Source organism: Rhinoraja longicauda, chromosome 13 (genome assembly GCF_053455715.1).
Source record: "Rhinoraja longicauda isolate Sanriku21f chromosome 13, sRhiLon1.1, whole genome shotgun sequence".
Lineage (NCBI taxonomy): Eukaryota > Metazoa > Chordata > Chondrichthyes > Rajiformes > Arhynchobatidae > Rhinoraja > Rhinoraja longicauda.
This window is the reverse complement of record NC_135965.1, coordinates 12578784-12598710: the sequence shown is the minus strand read 5'-3', so window position 1 is coordinate 12598710 and position 19927 is coordinate 12578784. Positions and strand designations below refer to the sequence as shown.

The window sequence follows — 19927 nt, the reverse complement described above, 5'->3', positions numbered from 1 at the left end:
TGCTCATCTTCGGCGGAGGGTCGGAGGTCGTTACCGCGGACATCAGGAACCAGTGAAAAAGCCCAGAGAAAATCTGCGCCCAGGATCGCTTGTTTGACGTCGGCTATGATGAATGGCCATTCGTACGTGCGGAGGCCTAACACAAGGGACATCTTCCGTGTACCGAAAGTGCGAATTGGGCTGCCATTAACCGCGATGAGGGTGGGACCTGTCTTACCCGATGTGGTTTCGAGGTCGGTCGGCGGCACTATGCTGACGATGGCTCCCGTGTCTACCAAAAATTCTGTGTCCGTGAATCGATCATGGACATAGAGGCGCCGGTTCTGGCCAATCGTAACTGCCCCTATGTACGATCGGCCGAGGCATTTCCCGCGAAGGTACAAGGCAAACGACAGTTGCGGGATTCGTTACCCCATCGTAGGTGATAATAGCACCAGCCGCGCTTGTGCGGATCTTTTTGGCGGGCTTTCGGAGAATTGGCGGGAGCCGTGGCGCCATCTTGCCGTCGCTGTGGCGTGGTCACCGATGTCGAGACTTTGTTGATTGAACCACTTGCCTTGTTTTTTGCCGCTATGAGCGCGTCCGCTTTCGCTGCATATGCTTCGGGGTCCTTAAAAGAACAATCCGTAAGCAGCAGTCGGACATCCTCGGGAAGTTTCTCGCGGAATGCCTGTTCAAACATCGGGCAATCCGTATGCTCACCGGCTAGCATCATCATTTCGGCCATGAGGTCGGAAGGCAGTTGGTCTCCAAGATCCGGTAGGTGCAGAAGTTTTGCCGCACCACCATGCTTATTCAACCCGAAGTTTCGTAGTAATACCTTCTTCATGGCCTCGTATTTGTCTTCCGCAGGTGAATTTACGATGAACCGCGCTTAGTTGTGTCCGGCGATAGCGCGCTGACGAGGTAGAAGTACTTCGTGGACTCGTCCGACACCTTCTTTATATGGAATTGAGCCTCGGCGTGGATAAACCAAGCTTGCGGTGCGTACGTCCAAAATAACGGAAGATGAACGCCTGCCGCGCTTGACTCCGGTGTGCCCTGCTCGGTCATCGTCAACGAGGCGTCGGGTTCCTGCTCAGTCGGTGATCGTCCAGATCACGTCGGGGTCACCAATATGGCGAGTCCGAAACTTGTTGGTTGTAGACGAAGTTTATTGCAGCCGCAATACACGAATATAGAGTTAAACAACAAGGTACAGGACAACCAATACAAACTTACTGTCTTCCTTGAAGACTTCGCCGAACTGACTAAAACGGGCGCCAAACGCGCACCTGACATCGCTGGCCAATCAGCGATGTCGTTCCCTGGACCAATCCCCATGGTCGCGTTCCCACGTGACCTCGCTGGCCAATCCGAGGGTTCGACGACCTGGACCATTCTCTATGGTCGCTACAACATTATGTATTACCAAATGTTAATCTTTTCCCTCACAACTTTTCCACTCCTTTCAAATGAAGGGAGATGCGATTACTGAACCAACTCTAACCTGATGCAAGCTTTCCACGCAGAGACTAGACAGGAAATTGCCGGTGAAGATTGGTCAGCAGACTACAGTTAGCTTTCATTTCATCATAAGTGGGTGATATCCAATTTCTAGGCAGTTTTTCTCAACCCACATGGAGCTAACACCTAAGCACCCTTAAATGATTCAAGATATGTAGATTGGAGGTGAAATCTGGGAAGAGTAGATGGAAATGTGGAGGGAAATAAAATGGGCTTAGTGGAGGATTAGTTGGTATAATTGATCAGTTGGGAATGTTTTACAGTGGATATTCCATAACAACCTGTAATTTGCCACAACTAGTATGTACTCAACCATATGTTCAATTTTTTAATAGCATGCAGTATTTCTTATTTTCACCTCATCGCTCTGTAGCTATTATTCGTTTTAACTAGCTATTTAAGAGGTGTAAAAAACAACCTGGGGCCAATTTCTCCCCACAGGTTTACGAGGAGACATGTGGTCCCCATTTAATTAATGGCTTGTCCAGTCTCCCAAACAAAAGACATGAGGAGATGCAGTGAGGTATTTAAAGGAAAATAGTTGGAAAATACTCTGTAAACAAGAGGGAATCTTGGCCATTGATGTAACATTGTGTACAACTGGAAGTGCAGCTTTACAGCAGAGCCCTGCCGAGATTTTCCACTTAAACTAGACCCATATGCAAAACAAGTGGCAGAGTAAGGAAAAGTAGAATGAATGCATGCAGGTGATAGAGCTTCTGTAACATGTATTAATTACTGGGTCAGAAAGTCATAAGTGATAGGAATACAATTAGGCCATTTGGCCCATCGTCTACGCCATTCAGTCATGGTTGATCTATCTCTCCCTCCTAACCCCATTCTCCTGCCTTCTCCCCATAACCTAAAACACCTGTACTAATCAAGAATCTATCTATCTCTGCCTTAAAAATATCCACTGACTTAGTCTCCACAGTCTTCTGTGGCAAAGAATTCCACAGATTCACCACCCTGACTAAAGAAATTTCTCCTCATCCCCTTCCTAAAAGAACGTCCTTTAACTCTTAGGCTATGACCTCTAGTCCTGGACTCTCCCACTAGTGGAAACATCCTCTCTACATCCACTCTATCCAAGCCTTTCACTATTCTGTATGTTTCAATGAGGTACCCCCTAATTCTTCTAAACTCCAGCGAGTACAGACCCATTGCCAACCAACGCTCATCATAGGTTAACCTACTCATTCATGGAATCATTCTTTTAAACCTCCTCTGGACCCTCTCCAGAGCCAGCACATCCTTCCTCAGAAAAGGTGCCCAAAATTGCTCACAATCTATTCCAGTCTTGGTACTTTTGCTACTAGTCGAGGACATTACTGACACTGAAAAGTCCCTCATTGTCTTCCTGAATGAAGAAGACATTCTAGATAGCTAAAGTGTGGAACCAACATGATATAAGAAGAGAGACCTGGCACACAAAATGTACTAATGATAATAGTTAAAGTTGCATTTTAAACTCTGAGAAGGTAGTGGAAATATTCAGCAGATCAGGCAGCATTTATAGAAAGAGAAACTGTTTTATTTTCACAACAATTCATTAGAACCACATTCTGCCGAGACATTTTATTTACTTAGTTTTTCTTTTATCTATTTTAAATGGGTGTATTAGGTGCAGCAAGAAGCTGTTGATGAAATGCAAGCTGCATTGCAATTATAATGTCACAATTACAATGGTTTCTCAGTTGTAATAGGACATTAAGTGTAACTTTGTCCTTCCTACTTTCGCACTCATCAATTGCTCTGCACCTTAAAAGCTGTTATATCTCTAACTTTTCCTAGGTCTTATGAAAAACCGCCAATTTGAAATATCAACTATTTTGCTCTCTAAGGATTTTTATGTATTTGTTTTACTTTTATTGCAGATTTCCGGCATTTGTATCACATTTGTTTTGCTACTTTGGCATTATCTGTGGTGAGGATGTTTCCACTCGTGGGAAAGTCTAGGACTAGAGGTCAAAGCCTCAGAATTAAAGGACATTCTTTTAGGAATGTTCTTTTCACACAAAGGGTAGTGGGTGTATGGAACAAGCTGCCAGAGGAGGTAGTTGAGGCAGGGACAAATCCCAACATTTAAGAAACAGTTAGACAGGTACATTGATAGGACAGGTTTGGAGGGATATGGACCAAGCGCAGGCAGGTGGGACAAGTGTAGCTGGGACATGTTGGCCAGTGTGGGCAAGTTGAGCCAAAGAGCCTGTTTCCACACTGTATCACTATGACTATGAGATGAGGAATTTCTTTAATCAGAGGGTGGTGAATCTGTTGAATTCTTTGCCACAGAAGGCTGTGGAGGCCATCAGTGGATATATTTAGGGCAGAGATAGTTTCTTGATTAGTATGGGTGTCAGTGGTTATGGGGAGAAGGCAGGAGAATGGGGTTAGGGGGGGAGGGAAAGCTAGATCGGCCATGATTGAATGGTGGAGTAGACTCGATGGACCAAATGGCCTAATTCCACTCCTATCACATGATCTTATTCACAAAATGCTGGAGTAACTCAGCAGGTCAGGCAGCATCTCAGGAGAGAAGGAATGGGTGACGTTTCGGGTGAAGAAGGGTCTCGACCCGAAACGTCACCCATTCCTTCTCTCCCGAGATGCTGCCTGACCTGCTGAGTTACTCCAGCATTTTGTGAATAAATACCTTCGATTTGTACCAGCATCTGCAGTTATTTTCTTACACTTATGATCTCCCATGAGCTCAGAGAATAGACATGTTTATGGGTGTTTTCATGAGGGAGTGACAAGTTATCGTCTCCAATTTACACTTACAATTATTCCAGATGCGTAGCCAATGACACTAATATTCTCTATCCTTGTTGCGATGAATATGCCAACAGCAGTGATGAGGAGGGATAGAAGTAGAAGAGTGCTTGAAAGCCAGACCGCCCTTTTCTTTCTTCTCATCAGTAGCTCTGAAAAGAGGAATATCTTGATAATATAATGCAATACAATTCCATCTTCATTCCTTCTGCATAACCACTGGCTACAATTACGAGATAGAGAAGCTATTTAATTGGAGCAGGTTTTAAATAACTGGGTGATGAAACATTGTGGTATTTGCCTACAGAAAAGGTGATTACTCATTCTACTAAGAAAATAAGTTTGAAATGAAAATTGTTCTCAAAACATTACTTATATTTCACATCTTTAACTATGCTAAATATGTATGGATGAGTTCCTTTGAGTTAAAAAGAATGAGGGGTCACCTTATTAAAACATATAAGATCCTCTGGGGGCTTGGCAGAGTAGATGTTGAGATATTCTCACCAGTGGGAGAGTTACAAACAAGGGAACAGAGCTGTGGAGTAAAGACTAGCCATTTAAAACTGAATTACTGAAACATTTCTGCTCTCGGTTCTGATTGATTGATTGAAAGATATAGCAAGCCCTTTGGCCCACTGAGTCCATGCCGACCATCGATCACCTGTTCACACTTGTTCTACGTTATCCCATTTTCTCATCCACTCTCTACACACACTAAGGGGAATTTACAGGGGCCAATGAACCTACAAACCCGCATGTCATTGGGATGTGGGAGGGAACCAGAGCACCCTGACCGCGGCCACAGGGAGAACATGTAAACTCCACACAAACAGCACCCAATGTCAGGATTGAATTTGGGTCTGGCACTGTGAGGTGGCAGCTCTACTAGCTGCACCACTGTGCCACCATGTGAATATCTGGAATCCTGCCCCCGGTAATGGCGGATGCCAGATTAATTAATATATTTAAGGTGCAGATAGATAAATACTTGAAAGATTGGAGAATTGAAGATTATTGAGAACTGGAACATGAGCAGTTGAGGTCAGCAATGATCGCATTTAACAGTGGGGCAGGCAGCTTATACTGTCTCCACTTGTAAAAATGATCGCTTGTTAACTACGTGACACAGTGGCGCAGGGCTAAAGTTGTGGCTTTACAGTGCCAGAGATCCTGGTTCGATCCTGACTACAGGTGCCATCTGTGCAAAGTTTCTACGTTCTCCCTGTGACCACATGGGTTTTCTTCGGGAGCTCCGGTTTCCTTCCAAGACGTACAGGTTTGTAGGTTAATTGGCGTCTGTAAAATTGTAAATTGTCCCTTGTGTATAGGATAGTGCTAATGTACGGGGTGATTGCTGGTCGGCGCGGGCTCGAGGGGCTGAAGGGCCTGTTTCCACACTATATCTCTAAAGTCTAAAATTGGTGCTATTCACAAGTGAAGAATTTATTAGATTGAAGGAAATTGAGACACTTAATTGCTGGATGTCACTAAGCAGAAATGTTTAATTATATGGAATAATTACTCAGCTCTGGTGACACTATCGTACAATTCAAGAGAAAATGGTTAATTTATCAGAAAGCTCAGAAAACTCCTGTAAGATTTTTCAGGATTCAAGAGTGTTTAATTGTCATATGCACTGGTGCTGGAACATTGTCATTCTTACTTGCTGCAGTTTTACGGGCACATTAAACACATCAACACAACAAATAAACATACAATAAATTATCAGTTATTCTAGGTAAACTAGCCTGTGAAAGGGTTCGTCACTTGGACACTTTGAGCTCTCATTTGGTTCGATTTAGATTTTTATGTGAATGTGCTCACGCACATTTTCGCATTATACAACAAACCTGCCGGTTAATCTGGCTTTCCACTGATAAAAGAGCTGCCAATCCAGTGGCCAGTGGAATGCCAACAGCTGGAGTTCTAGTTCCAGGATAACAGAGAACCATCTATATACGTAAAGGAGTTTGGAAGATCTGGCTTCAACTCACTGCTGCCTTTGCTTTGATGCCAAAGTTGATGAATTGCCTTGCTTTGCAGTCACAACAAATGTTTTCTTGTACTCAACTAATTTAAAACAGTTTATCCATGGCTTTCTGAAGTTTAAAGATTAGCTTAGTTTAGTTTAGAGATGCAGCATGAAAACAGGCCCTTTGGCCCACAGATTCTATGCCGATCAATGAACCCCTGTTCACACTAGCTCTAGCCCTTCAGTCTGAAGAAGGACCATGACCCAATCGTCACCCATCCTTTTTCTCCAGAGATGCTGCCTGACCCACTGAGTTAATCCTGCACTTTGTGCCTATCCACACGAGCTCTATGTTATCTCACTTTCTCATCCACTCCCAACATATCAGGGGAAATTTTACAATGTACAAACATGCATGTCTTTGGGATGTTTGGGACATATTTTGATTATTATGGTCACCTAATTCTCATGAAGAGGGTGCACTGCACACAGCTAGGCATGGCTATCAAACTTCATGTGCACGCAGAGTTGCTTCACTGGCCTTTCGGGGACATGGGCTCTTCCTGTATAGCAATACTCACCGATGCTTTCATAAGGTCTGTCTTACCTGTTTGTTCATGGCCCAGAAAGTGGCCCAACTAGTGCTTACATCCTCATTCTACCTGACCTCCCTTTGCTCTAGTTTGAGTGGCTTCTCCTTCATATTAAAGCAACATAAAAGAACCACCATGGGGAATGCCAAACTAAGCTTGAATAAATTCTCATTCCGGTTGGGAATGCATGACAACTGTTTACTCTTTAAACCTAATGGCATAAGCAAGCCTTCATCTGCAGTGACAGAATGGCATAAAACTAAGTCCCTGTTCAAAGAGATTTAAAGCTGCAGAAATGCCAGTGAATTGCCATACCCTTTATGCTGAGAAATGATGTTCTTTGGCCTACCTCAATTATTGCTTGCAGCAGTTCAACTTCAAAATACCTAGTGTGCCTAACTAGTGATACTCAGAACTTAACCATCACCGATCCCCATGCCTATACACTCAAGCGAGATCCCTTGGAGCTCTGCAGGCAATTTGTGGGAACACACACAAACCACAATGGAATCTGAAGATGTTCGTTTTGCAATGGTAAACTGTCACAGATCATTTCGACCCCATTTTTATTCTCCAAAAAGATGTCTTGTGCCAACAAGATACTTGAAATTACACCAGAAATGGTTATGTTCTCCACCTCCGCCTTTTCCTCCGTGCACTTTCCAAGAATCTGTCTCTTCTAATGTGAGAAAATACATGTGATTAATGCTCTTTTCCTCAGTTGATGATTTGGCTACAAAAGCGCCAAGGGATAACTATCCAACAATGTAAAAGATTACTGACACAAATTTTGAATTAGCAAACAGTTTGTGATAAAATTTAAAACACATTTCAATTAATCTCGTAATTTTAATTACATGTTCATGTTTTAATCACGGAACATTTCCGAGTTTTTATTAAACAATCCTGAAAAATTGTGAGCATCGCGCAATCTTCACAATTAACCTGTACAAGAATTTAATGCAAAAATACAGTTTATTAGATCAGCTGTCCTTTTCCAAATTTACTTCTGTGGAGCTACTTTGAATGTATAATTAATTTATTTCTTGAAAAGACATGCTGCTCAAGTACACATTGGTTGTCAAGAAATGTAAACCCTTTCTGGTTAAGGGAACTGGGAAATAGGGTGATCCATATCAAACCATAATGCAAAATAATAAATAACGTGATCCAAATCTGTTGGAAAATGTAACTATGCCTTGACTTATTTGTGTCAGGTAGAAGGATATGTCCAGTTTTTATGCAAGTTCTCCCTGCATTAGATCCAAAATTCAGTCAGTTAAGAAACTATTTTGGAATCAAAGGTTAAAACACAATTTAACAGTTGATCATAGTTATGCTTTTTGTTTTCTGATTTGTAATTTCCTTTTATGTATGTTTCTTTTTTTTTTCCTAATCAGATGTGCAGCACTTTGGTCAACGTGGGTTGTTTTTAAATGTGCTATACAAATAAAATTGACTTGACTTGACTTGACTTATATATAATGACCTTTGTAAAGTAAAACGGAAATTAACATATTCAGTTTAATTATACGACACAAAACATTCACTTGTATTCAGTTCATGTAATCTTAGTTATTTGGACCTGTGATTGTATTACTGTTGTTTTTGGATGTTGTCTTTGTTAATTTGTTTTCCACTTCAGAATCGATTGGCGTGGGGTTAGATTTCATTGCTGTCCTTTTGCCCAACCAGCTATTACTGTTGTCAATGAGCCATTAAACACACAAAAGCTCAAATCAATTCACTAAAGAACTGGGAGCCTTGCCTCAAAACCTTTCAACTTACCTCAAAACCCTTAACCTTTGTGAGCCATGCAATTAAGCAGTTCACTGAATGAACCCAGAAGTCAGAGCAAAACATAACCAAATATACCAGAGAAGAGCCCAATTTGTAACCATTTTAACCAATTAAGTACATATTTCTACGTTGAGTTGAGGGATACAATTTCCTCTTGCCAACAGTTTTAACAAATGGAAGTAACTTAAAAAAATAAAGAACAAAATGAAAAGAACAGCAAACCATTTAGCCCCATGTGCCTGCTTCACCATTCAATAAGTCTGTGACTGATTGATCTTTTATTTCAGTACCATTTTCCTACATTGACCCTTATCCCTCGATTCCCTCACTGCCATAAAATGTGTTGATCTCTTTCTTAAATATATTCAGTGACTGGCGGTCCACAGCTCTCTAGAGTATAGCATTCCATTGATGCACTAAGATCTGGGTGAAGAAATGTCTTCTCATCCCAAACTCGTGAATCTTTTATATTTTTCTCACAACACAGTAGGAGGCCATTTGGCCCAAGTCCATGTTAGTTCTCAGAGCATTCACATTCCCCTTTTTTCCCTGTAATCTTCTCTCTCCCTCTGCCCATCATCAATTCCTCACAATAATCTTGCATCCACTGACACAAGCAGCAATTCATAATGGCCATTTAACCTACCTGAATGCCTTCAGGGGGCAAGTTCATAAGTTCATAAGTTATAGGAGTAGAATTAAGCCATTTGGCCCATCATGTCTACTCTGCCATTCAATCATGGCTGATCCATCTTTCCCTCTCAACCCCATTTTCTTGCCTTTTCCCCATAACCCTTGACACCTTACTAACCAAGAATCTATCAATCTCCACCTTAAAAATAGGCAAGATTAAATAGGAGAAACTCAGACAGTCACAAGAACATGCAAACTACATCAATCAGCATCTGAGCTCAGGATCAAATCCAGATCGTTGCAGCACTACCAGCTGCACCATTCTGTCTCCCGCTGCAGTGTTGAATGGCGGATTCCTCATTTTGAGACTATGATAGCGCTGGAAAGTGGCGACATTTCACATAAAGCTTCTCTTAAATTAGCCTCTTCTCATTGTCTCTCCTTATTATGTATCCATTCCAGTACTGAGAAAGTCATTAGATCCCGTACTGAAATGGGGAGAAGGCAAGAGAATGGGGTTAGGAGGGAGCGATACATCAGCCATGATTGAATGACGGAGTAGACTTGATGGGCCGAATGGCCGAAGTCTGCTCCTACCACTTATGATCTTATGAAAATATCCTGTCTATCATCGTTAAATCAAAGCAACTCTCAGAACTATGAAGAAACAAGGAACTGCAGATTCGGGTTTACATAAAAGGACACAAAGTGCTGGACTAACTCAGCGGGTCAGGCAGCATCTCTGGAGAACATGGATAGGTGATGTTTCGGATCTGCTCCCGATATCCCACCATGTTCTCCACTGTCCACGGTCTAAACTCAATTCTGCTCCCCTGATCTGGAAAAAAACATTCATAAAACATTGGCCCTTTTATTTAGCAAGAAAATTCACCTCTACCATTTTGTTGGCAGTTTTCATACTGCCCCTAGTCACGTGGCACTGGCCAAATTATACTTGGTTGTCAACTCTCTTGGGACAGCAATCCCTAATGTCCTGTGCAGGAAAGAACTGCTGGTGCTGGTTTACACCAAAGATAGACACAATATACTGGAGTAACTCAGCGGGTCAGGCAGCATCTCTTGAGACAAGGAATAGGTGACGTTTCAGGTCGAGACCCTTCTTCAGGAGAGAGTCAGGGGAGAGGGAAACTAGAGGTATCCTAATGTCCTGTTCGTTAGCTGCAGTGATTTCAAGGAAGCTAACTTCAGCAAGTACTTCCAAAATACCATGAGCATGTCTCCTGCCCCACGCAGGCTATTAACATTCCAGACCAATGTTACACCTTCGCCAACTTGCCCGTATTTCAACCAGTTTGATCATCTCATATCATATCATATTATGGCGAGTCCGAAACTTGTTGGTTGTAGACGAAGTTTATTGCAGCCGCAATACACGAATACAGAGTTAAACAACAAGGTACAGGACAACCAATACAAACTTACTGTCTTCCTTGAAGACTTCGCCGAACTGACTAAAACGGGCGCCAAACGCGCACATGACATCGCTGGCCAATCAGCGATGTCGCTCCCTGGACCAATCCCCATGGTCGCGTTCCCACGTGACCTCGCTGGCCAATCCGAGGGTTCGACGACCTGGACCATTCTCTATGGTCGCTACATGACCCCCCCCCAGAACCCGAGGTGCGGAACCTAGCAGGGAGCCGGATTTCGCGACCATAACGAGTACGGAGAGGGACAGCCGGAACCACAGGAGCCGGAGGTTCCGGACTTGGTGGAACGGCCGGAACGAGAGGTTCTGGAGGAACTACCGGCACGGGGGGTCCTGGAGGAACTGCCGAAACGGGGGGTCCTGGAGGAACTGCCGGAACGGGGGGTCCTGGAGGAACTGCCGGAACGGGGGTTTCCGGACTGGGCGGAACTAACGGAGGTCGGCCTCTCCGAGGGGTTTGACCGACCAGGACTGGTTGATCCGGGTCCAAATGGGCCGGTTTGAGCCGGGACTCCGAGACGAGTTCACTCTTGCCGCCCATGTCTAAGGTGAAAGTAGCCGTCCCCTTACGTAAAACCCGGAACGGCCCTTGATAGAGGTCTAGACAGGGCGTCAGCAACGGCATTAAGCTTACCCGCGACATGACGGACATCTGTGGTAAATTCGGAGATAGCAGTTAGATGCCGCTGCTGGCGGGCCGACCATGGGTCAGACAATTTCAAAAAAGCAAATGTTAATGGCTTGTGGTCCGTAAATGCCACAAATGGGCGGCCCTCGAGGAAGTACCTGAAATGACGGACAGCTAAATAGAGAGCTAGAAGCTCTCGGTCAAACGCGCTATATTTCATCTCGGCCGAATTTAGTTGCCGGCTGAAAAATGCTAAAGGCTGCCAACGGTCACCGACCTGCTGCTCCAGAACCCCGCCCACCGCCACGTCAGAGGCGTCAACCGTCAGGGCCGTGGGGGCGGAGGGGCTCGGATGGACCAACATGGTGGCGTCTGCCAAGGCTGCCTTAGCTGCTGTAAAAGCCGACTCTGCAGTCGGGGACCACAACAACTCTACCGGATTCCCCGCAAGGCATTGGAAAAGCGGGCGCAGGACTCGCGCCGCTGCCGGAACAAATCTATGGTAGAAATTAACCATGCCTACGAACTCCTGCAGCCCTTTTACTGTGGTGGGCCTGGGAAAAGCCCGGATAGCCTCTACCTTCTCGGGCAAAGGGGCGGCGCCGGCAGGAGTAATTCTGTGCCCTAGAAAATCGAGAGCAGGCAGGCCGAATTGACATTTGGAGGGTTGGATAATGAGCCCGAGGTCTTGGAGCCGCTGGAACACGGTCCGCAAATGGACCTGGTGTTCCTGCACTGAGGGGCTGGCGACCAGGATGTCGTCCAAATAAATAAACAAAAAGGGTAAACCCCGGCCCACGCGGTCCATCAGTCGCTGGAAAGCCTGTGCCGCGTTCTTTAAACCGAAAGGCATACGCAACCATTCAAACAACCCGAACGGAGTAATAGTTGCAGTTTTCTGTATGTCCTCCGGTCGCACCGGAATCTGATGGTATCCTCGCACCAAATCGATTTTGGAAAACACCACCACTCCTTCCAGCCCAGATGAAAAGTCCTGTAGGTGCGGTATGGGGTAGGGATCAGCCGTGGTGACAGCATTGAGACGCCGATAATCGCCACATGGCCTCCACCCCCCAGATGCCTTGGAGACCATGTGTAACGGCGAGGCCCACGGGCTGTCAGACTGACGGACAATTCCCATTTCCTCCATCTTCCTGAACTCCGCCCTTGCCACCACCAGTTTGTCTGGCGGTAGTCTCCTGGCCCGAGCGAAAACGGGAGGGCCTTCGGTGCGGATGTGATGGACCACACCGTGCTTAGCCGAAGGTGCGTCAAAACGTTGGACGAGCAGCTCTGGGAACTCTGCCAGAATCGCAGCATACGAGTCGGGGGCCGCGACGATGGCCTGGACAGTAGGGCTGGGCGAGGAGGCGATTGTCGGAGCGACGTGCTCATCTTCGGCGGAGGGTCGGAGGTCGTTACCGCGGACATCAGGAACCAGTGAAAAAGCCCAGAGAAAATCTGCGCCCAGGATCGCTTGTTTGACGTCGGCTATGATGAATGGCCATTCGTACGTGCGGAGGCCTAACACAAGGGACATCTTCCGTGTACCGAAAGTGCGAATTGGGCTGCCATTAACCGCGATGAGGGTGGGACCTGTCTTACCCGATCTGGTTTCGAGGTCGGTCGGCGGCACTATGCTGACGATGGCTCCCGTGTCTACCAAAAATTCTGTGTCCGTGAATCGATCATGGACATAGAGGCGCCGGTTCTGGCCAATCGTAACTGCCCCTATGTACGATCGGCCGAGGCATTTCCCGCGAAGGTACAAGGCAAACGACAGTTGCGGGATTCGTTACCCCATCGTAGGTGATAATAGCACCAGCCGCGCTTGTGCGGATCTTTTTGGCGGGCTTTCGGAGAATTGGCGGGAGCCGTGGCGCCATCTTGCCGTCGCTGTGGCGTGGTCACCGATGTCGAGACTTTGTTGATTGAACCACTTGCCTTGTTTTTTGCCGCTATGAGCGCGTCCGCTTTCGCTGCATATGCTTCGGGGTCCTTAAAAGAACAATCCGTGAGCAGCAGTCGGACATCCTCGGGAAGTTTCTCGCGGAATGCCTGTTCAAACATCGGGCAATCCGTATGCTCACCGGCTAGCATCATCATTTCGGCCATGAGGACGGAAGGCAGTTGGTCTCCAAGATCCGGTAGGTGCAGAAGTTTTGCCGCACCACCATGCTTATTAAACCCGAAGGTTCGCAGTAATACCTTCTTCATGGCCTCGTACTTGTCTTCCGCAGGTGAATTTACGATGAACCGCATCACGCGCTTGGTTGTGTCCGGCGATAGAGCGCTGACGAGGTAGAAGTACTTTGTGGATTCGTCCGACACCTTCTTTATATGGAATTGAGCCTCGGCGTGGATAAACCAAGCTTGCGGTGCGTACGTCCAAAATAACGGAAGATGGACGCCCGCCGCGCTTGACTCCGGTGTGCCCTGCTCGGTCATCGTCAACGAGGCGTCGGGTTCCTGCTCAGTCGGTGATCGTCCAGATCACGACGGGGTCACCAATATGGCGAGTCCGAAACTTGTTGGTTGTAGACGAAGTTTATTGCAGCCGCAATACACGAATACAGAGTTAAACAACAAGGTACAGGACAACCAATACAAACTTACTGTCTTCCTTGAAGACTTCGCCGAACTGACTAAAACGGGCGCCAAACGCGCACATGACATCGCTGGCCAATCAGCGATGTCGCTCCCTGGACCAATCCCCATGGTCGCGTTCCCACGTGACCTCGCTGGCCAATCCGAGGGTTCGACGACCTGGACCATTCTCTATGGTCGCTACAATATCATATATATACAGCCGGAAACAGGCCTTTCGGCCCACCGAGTCCGCGCCGCCCAGCGATCCCCGTACATTAACACTATCCTACACCCACTAGTGACAATTTTTACATTTACCCAGCCAATTAACCTACATACCTGTACGTCTTTGGAGTGTGGGAGGAAACCGAAGATCTCGGAGAAAACCCACGCAGGTCACGGGGAGAACGTACAAACTCCTTACAGTGCAGCACCCGTAGTCAGGATCGAACCTGAGTCTCCGGCGCTGCATTCGCTGTAAAGCAGCAACTCTACCGCTGCGCTACCGTGCCGCCCTAAGTTCAGGGCAGATGTGCGGGTGGCCCGGGGTCAGGGCAGATGTGCGGGTGGCCCGGGGTCAGGGCAGATGTGCGGGCGGCCCGGGGTCAGGGCAGATGTTCCAGGGGTTTGGGCAAATGTGCGGGCGGCCCGGCGTCAGGGCAGATGTGCCAGGGGTTTGGGCAGATGTGTGCCCGTGGTCAGGGCAGATGTTCCAGGGGTTTGGGCAGATGTACGAGCGTCCCGGGATCAGGGCAGATGTGTGTCAGGGGGTTGGGAAGATGTGCCAGGTGTTATCATATCATATCATATATCTACAGCCGGAAACAGGCCTTTTCGGCCCTCCAAGTCCGTGCCGCCCAGTGATCCCCGTACATTAACACTATCCTACACCCACTAGGGACAATTTTTACATTTACCCAGCCAATTAACCTACATACCTGTACGTCTTTGGAGTGTGGGAGGAAACCGAAGATCTCGGAGAAAACCCACGCAGGTCACGGGGAGAACGTACAAACTCCTTACAGTGCAGCACCCGTAGTCAGGATCGAACCTGTGTCTCCGGCGCTGCATTCGCTGTAAAGCAGCAACTCTACCGCTGCGCTACCGTGCCGCACTACCGTGCTATCTGTTTGGGCAGATAGGCCAGGGGTTTGTGCAGATCTGTGCCCGGGGTCAGGGCAGATGTTCCAGTGGTTTGGGCAGATGTGTGCCAGGGGTCAGGGCAGATGTGTGCCAGGGGTCAGGGCAGATGTGTGCCCGGGGTCAGGTCAGATGTGCGGGCTGCCCGGGGTCAGAGCAGATGTGTGCCCAGGGTCAGGGCAGATGTGCACCAGGGGTTTGGGCAGATGTGCGGGCAGCCCGGGGTCAGGCTGATGTGCCAGGGGTTTGGGCAGATGTGTGCCCGGGGTCAGGGCAGATGTTCCAAGGGTTTGGGCAGATGTGTGCCCGGGGTCAGGGCAGATGTTCCAGGGGTTTGGGCAGATGTGTGGGCGGCCCGGGGTCAGGGCAGATGTGTGCCAGGGGTTTGGGCAGATGTGCCAGGTGTTTGGGCAGATGTGCCAGGGGTTTGCGCAGATGTGTACCCGGGGTCAGGGCAGATGTGTGCCAGGGGTCAGGGCAGATGTGTGCCCGGGGTCAGGGCAGATGTGTGGGCTGCCTGGGGTCAGTGCAGATGTGTGTCCAGGGTCAGGGCAGATGTGCGCTAGGGGTTTGGGCAGATGTGCGGGCAGCCCGGGGTCCGGACAGATGTGCCAGGGGTTTGGGTAGATGTGTGGGCGGCCAGGGGTTTGGGCAGATGTGCGGGCGGCCCAGCGCTCTGCACCAATGCATGCCTGCTCCCCCCACCCCGGCCCCATTGAAGTTCCCCGCTTGGTCCCCTGGGTCGCTGCGTTACTGCTGCCAGCAACGCTGCTGCACAGCTGCATGCATCCCTCATGCAACCATGGGGTCCTGCCACGCTGCACGGCGGGGTCAGGGGAAGCCCACGCGTGGGCACTGCGTACAGTTGTGGTCGCCCAGCTACAGGGAGGATTCAGCAGTTGGAGACTGTGGAAGCTGCTTCTGCCAACGGAGATTGAAGCATGAGTGGAAGATATACACAAAAAACTGGAGTAACTCGGTGGGTCAGACAGCATCTCTGGAGCTGAGAGAGCAATAGAGCAGTGGTCCGTGGAGGCTGTGTGTCTACCTCAGGGCTGGCTTAACTCGGTGAACTGGAACCTGGTCAGAACCGCTTCACCCACCTGATGGGTATATCTCAGTCATCACACATTTCATCAAGAAATGCACTGGTGACCACGTTCCGACAGATAATTAATATCTATCCTAACAAGAACCCGCACAAGAATGGACCGGGAGATTGACCCGCTGCTCAAGTCCAGATCCAATACTTTCATAAAGATTGACGCTGCACTGTACAAGGTGGCCAAGCATGTTCTCCACAAGGCCATCAGGGATGCCAAGAAAGAAATCCATAACATACGAGAGGCTCAATTCAATCAAACTGAAACCAGGCGACTCTGGCAGGGCCTGAATATCATCACGGACCACGAGACGAAATTAGGAAAATCTGGGGCAATGACGTATCGCTCTGGAAGAGCTGTTTTGTAATCAGGCAAACAAAGCTCTATCTAGGTGCACCCTCCACACCCCACTGGCTCTGTCGACGGCAGAGGTCAGATCTGCTTTCATGAGGGAAAGCTCGCTTTCACTCTCGGAAAGTCGCTGGCCCAGAAGGAGTCCTGAATAGGTTTTGAAATTGTGCGCCAATCAACTGGCCAGAGTCTTCACGGATATCTTCAACCTCTCCCGTCAACAGTCTACTAACCCCATCTGCTTCCATGAGAACTCCCTCATTCCAGTCCCCAAGCAGGATAAAGTGACCTGTCTCAATGGCAATGCTCAGTAACTCTAAAATTAACCATAATGAATTGCTTTGAAAGATTGGTAGAAGCCCACAGCGGCGATAGTTTTATTTAAGGGTCGTCCCTTGCTTCCATCCAGTATATCTTCATGGTGCATTGCATCAGGAAGTCTGGAAGTATCATCAAGGATGCCATCCAGGCTATTCCCTTTGGGAGAAGATAAATAGCTTTAAAGCTCAGACATCCAGTCCAAAGAACAGCTTGTTCCCCACTGCAATCTGACTCCTGAACCAATCACGTCTTACACACTCCTTCCCGGAGCGACTGCCACGTACTCTTACTTTTAACTCTACCTCATTGGGTTATTCCATTATTGTACTTTAATGTACTTTGCACTAATTCAATTTGCACTGCAATCCTATTCCATTCTGCTGTTTTGCATTTGTTGTTGTACTTATCTTTACTCGATATGTCATGGTTACTCTGTGAGTTTGGTGTGAACCAGGAATTGCATTGCATCATGGTGTATATGACAAATTTGTCTGAATCTGAATCTAAACCTTGGTTTTAGACACTCCACCCAAGGGGAACGTGGTCTATATCTATTCTACCGCCTTATAAGAATTTTGCCTGCTTTGAAGGGATCATTCCTGGATCATTCCTTGTTCTTCATTTGAAAGGGATCCTTCCTCATTCTCGTATGAGTACAGACATAGCCCTCATGGGTCAATATGCTGCTTTAGTGGAATGTGGGAGAGGGATTTCACGTTACCCATCTGGATGTAGTGGCTGGGCGCAAATTTTTTTAATATCAGATTGGTATATTTTCGCACAGTGGATTTCTAACAATTTCTATTTGAGATTTCCAACTTTTCCGAATTCTTTAAAAATATATTCACTTGAGTGCTGGAAGCAGATACATTTCCCTCTTCCAGTCATAAAACTTAATATTGGTAGTTTGATCAAAAGATGATATCTGTAAATGTCTAAACGAAATACCACCCTCGCTGTAAACGGGATCTTACAATTTACAAACCTGCATTAGTACATTACACGCCCCATTAGATTTGGAGGATGAAGTGGAAACGCGCTTCAAGCGAAAGACAAATATCGATGTTGGCACTGTGCGAATATTCTGGAGTTGATATTTAGAAATAAGGAGCATTCTGGGCGTTATACAAAACAAATTACTGGACGCGAAATAAAGACATGTTTCTGAATAACATTTCGCATCTTCTATCGAAAGCCACACATTTCGTAAAGATTAACACGGATACTTTAAAACCTTTTCAACAGACGACATCACTACAAACGAACATTGTGTATTATAAATGTGCAAAATGTAATTTACATTAATTATCACCAAAGCAACTGATTAATAATAACTTACCTTTGTTTAACATCTAGTAGGGAATTAGTTTTATTTGGGGTTTTTTTGCTTTGATTGTGGGTGGGTTGTGTTGGCGGATTAAGTTATTGAAGCATAAGCCATAGAAGAGGCGGTGGGTTCAGTTTCAATAGTAGCTCCGATTTCAAAATTGCAATGAATTTTGGATCAAATGCAATCATGATATTTACAGCAAAAATGGACACGTCCTCAAACGCGAACGATAAAATTAAGACGCGAATACATTCTCGGGTCGTTCTCTCGTTTTGCATTTTGCTTGGATTTTGAGTGTTTCGTTTCTCAATCCCCCCTAATTAGGAAATATTTATATTTCTTGATAACCAAAATAACACGGGGGTACTGTCACGAGAAAAGACGTTTCGGAATTCATCAAGTTTGAGACTCACCGAACAGTTCGGAACGGACTTGGGTTAGATTTGGCCCCGGGATTTGTTGCATGGTCTGCTTTCGTTCTGTGAACTCAATGGATGCAAGGAGGTATCTGAGCGGTGCTGTGGTCTGGTACTGTGCTCGATCGCAGCTTCCCGCAGTCTAATCACCTCTGATGTCCACGTCCCAGCGCCCCGGGTCTGACCTCCTCGGATGCACACTCACTGGTAATGGGAGCAAGATAGGAATCATTCCATGCCAAGCCTACAAGCGCGCAGCCTCTCGCCAAATGTTTTACTACCTTCCTCGCACACCAAATTACACAGGCGCCGAGATCCCTGGAGGAAAACATTCCTGAGAGGGCACTTTAACTCTCTGGCGCCCGCCCTAACACAAAAAACAAACAAACGAGGGATGGGGTGGGAAACTGTAGAGTTATCTATCATTCTGGGGACTTACTATCAGTGGAGTAAAAACCCAAACAGTCCTCTTGACTTTGGGAAACATCTCCAGCAGTCCGGCAGTGAGCGTTTCCCCAAAGTCTAACTAATGGGCTGGGAAATAAATGGAAATAATTTTTCGTCCAACGTGCAATACGAATGTTTGGTGCACGTTTTTATTTTCCAGTTTGATTTCTGCGTGTGGACAAGGTCCTGAGGAATGGATTTGAGTCATGTCCGAAGTTCACCAGATCGACAACAAAGCACTACCACCGCCGGCTCGGGGGAATTGGGTTTTGAACACCCTGTTCTATTGAAACACACCCGCTGTTCGGTATTTAATTTCCCGAGATACATCAATATGTTAGAATAGGCTTACACATCCGTCCCCCAATTTTGAGAAATGTTGCTGCATTTCTTCACTAGATGCCCACTTTACCTTTAAATCGTCCTTGGATCTGCCTGTAGGTTCCGATGAACGCCCATCGATCCGAAACTTTTAAACCTTGCTCCTCTTTTCATAGATGCTGCTTGACCTGATGAGTATATCCTGCTCTTGCCGCCGCTCAGACTAGTTTGCATTTGATTGGGTAACATCCCAAGCCCTTCCCTCCAATCTATATCTTCCCCAAAGTAAATGACCATCAACTGGACCCATTATTCTTTAAAAATAAAATAAAAATGGATAATGCTGTAAATAAATACTCAACGGGTTAGGCAACATCTGTGGCAAGAGAAAAATGTGGGCGACCCTTTATGGAAAGAGCGAAGTCAAGTTAGTGTTCAGTCACATAGCGCTGGGCTGAGGAGGCATGGGATAAATGACTCTGCAATTGTTTAAAACCAGATTTGCTCGGGTGCTTACGCTGCTGCCTGAATCAAGGCAGTTGAAAAGAG

At 46.7% G+C, this 19927-nt stretch overlaps 1 protein-coding gene across 1 annotated transcript in view; it reads right to left on the bottom strand.

The window, feature by feature from the left end:
• The window catches only part of LOC144599452 (transmembrane protein 255B), a 65079-nt gene extending 45526 nt beyond the window's left edge, over positions 1–19553 (bottom strand). The window contains exons 1-3 of the mRNA XM_078410372.1: positions 19470–19553; positions 18608–18814; positions 4291–4433 (exon numbers count right to left, since the gene is read on the bottom strand). Coding sequence (XP_078266498.1) covers positions 4291–4433; positions 18608–18659 — 195 coding nt within the window. The 5' untranslated portion in view covers positions 18660–18814; positions 19470–19553. The remainder of the gene's footprint in view (positions 1–4290; positions 4434–18607; positions 18815–19469) is intronic.
• Between the last annotated feature and the right edge of the window lie 374 nt (positions 19554–19927).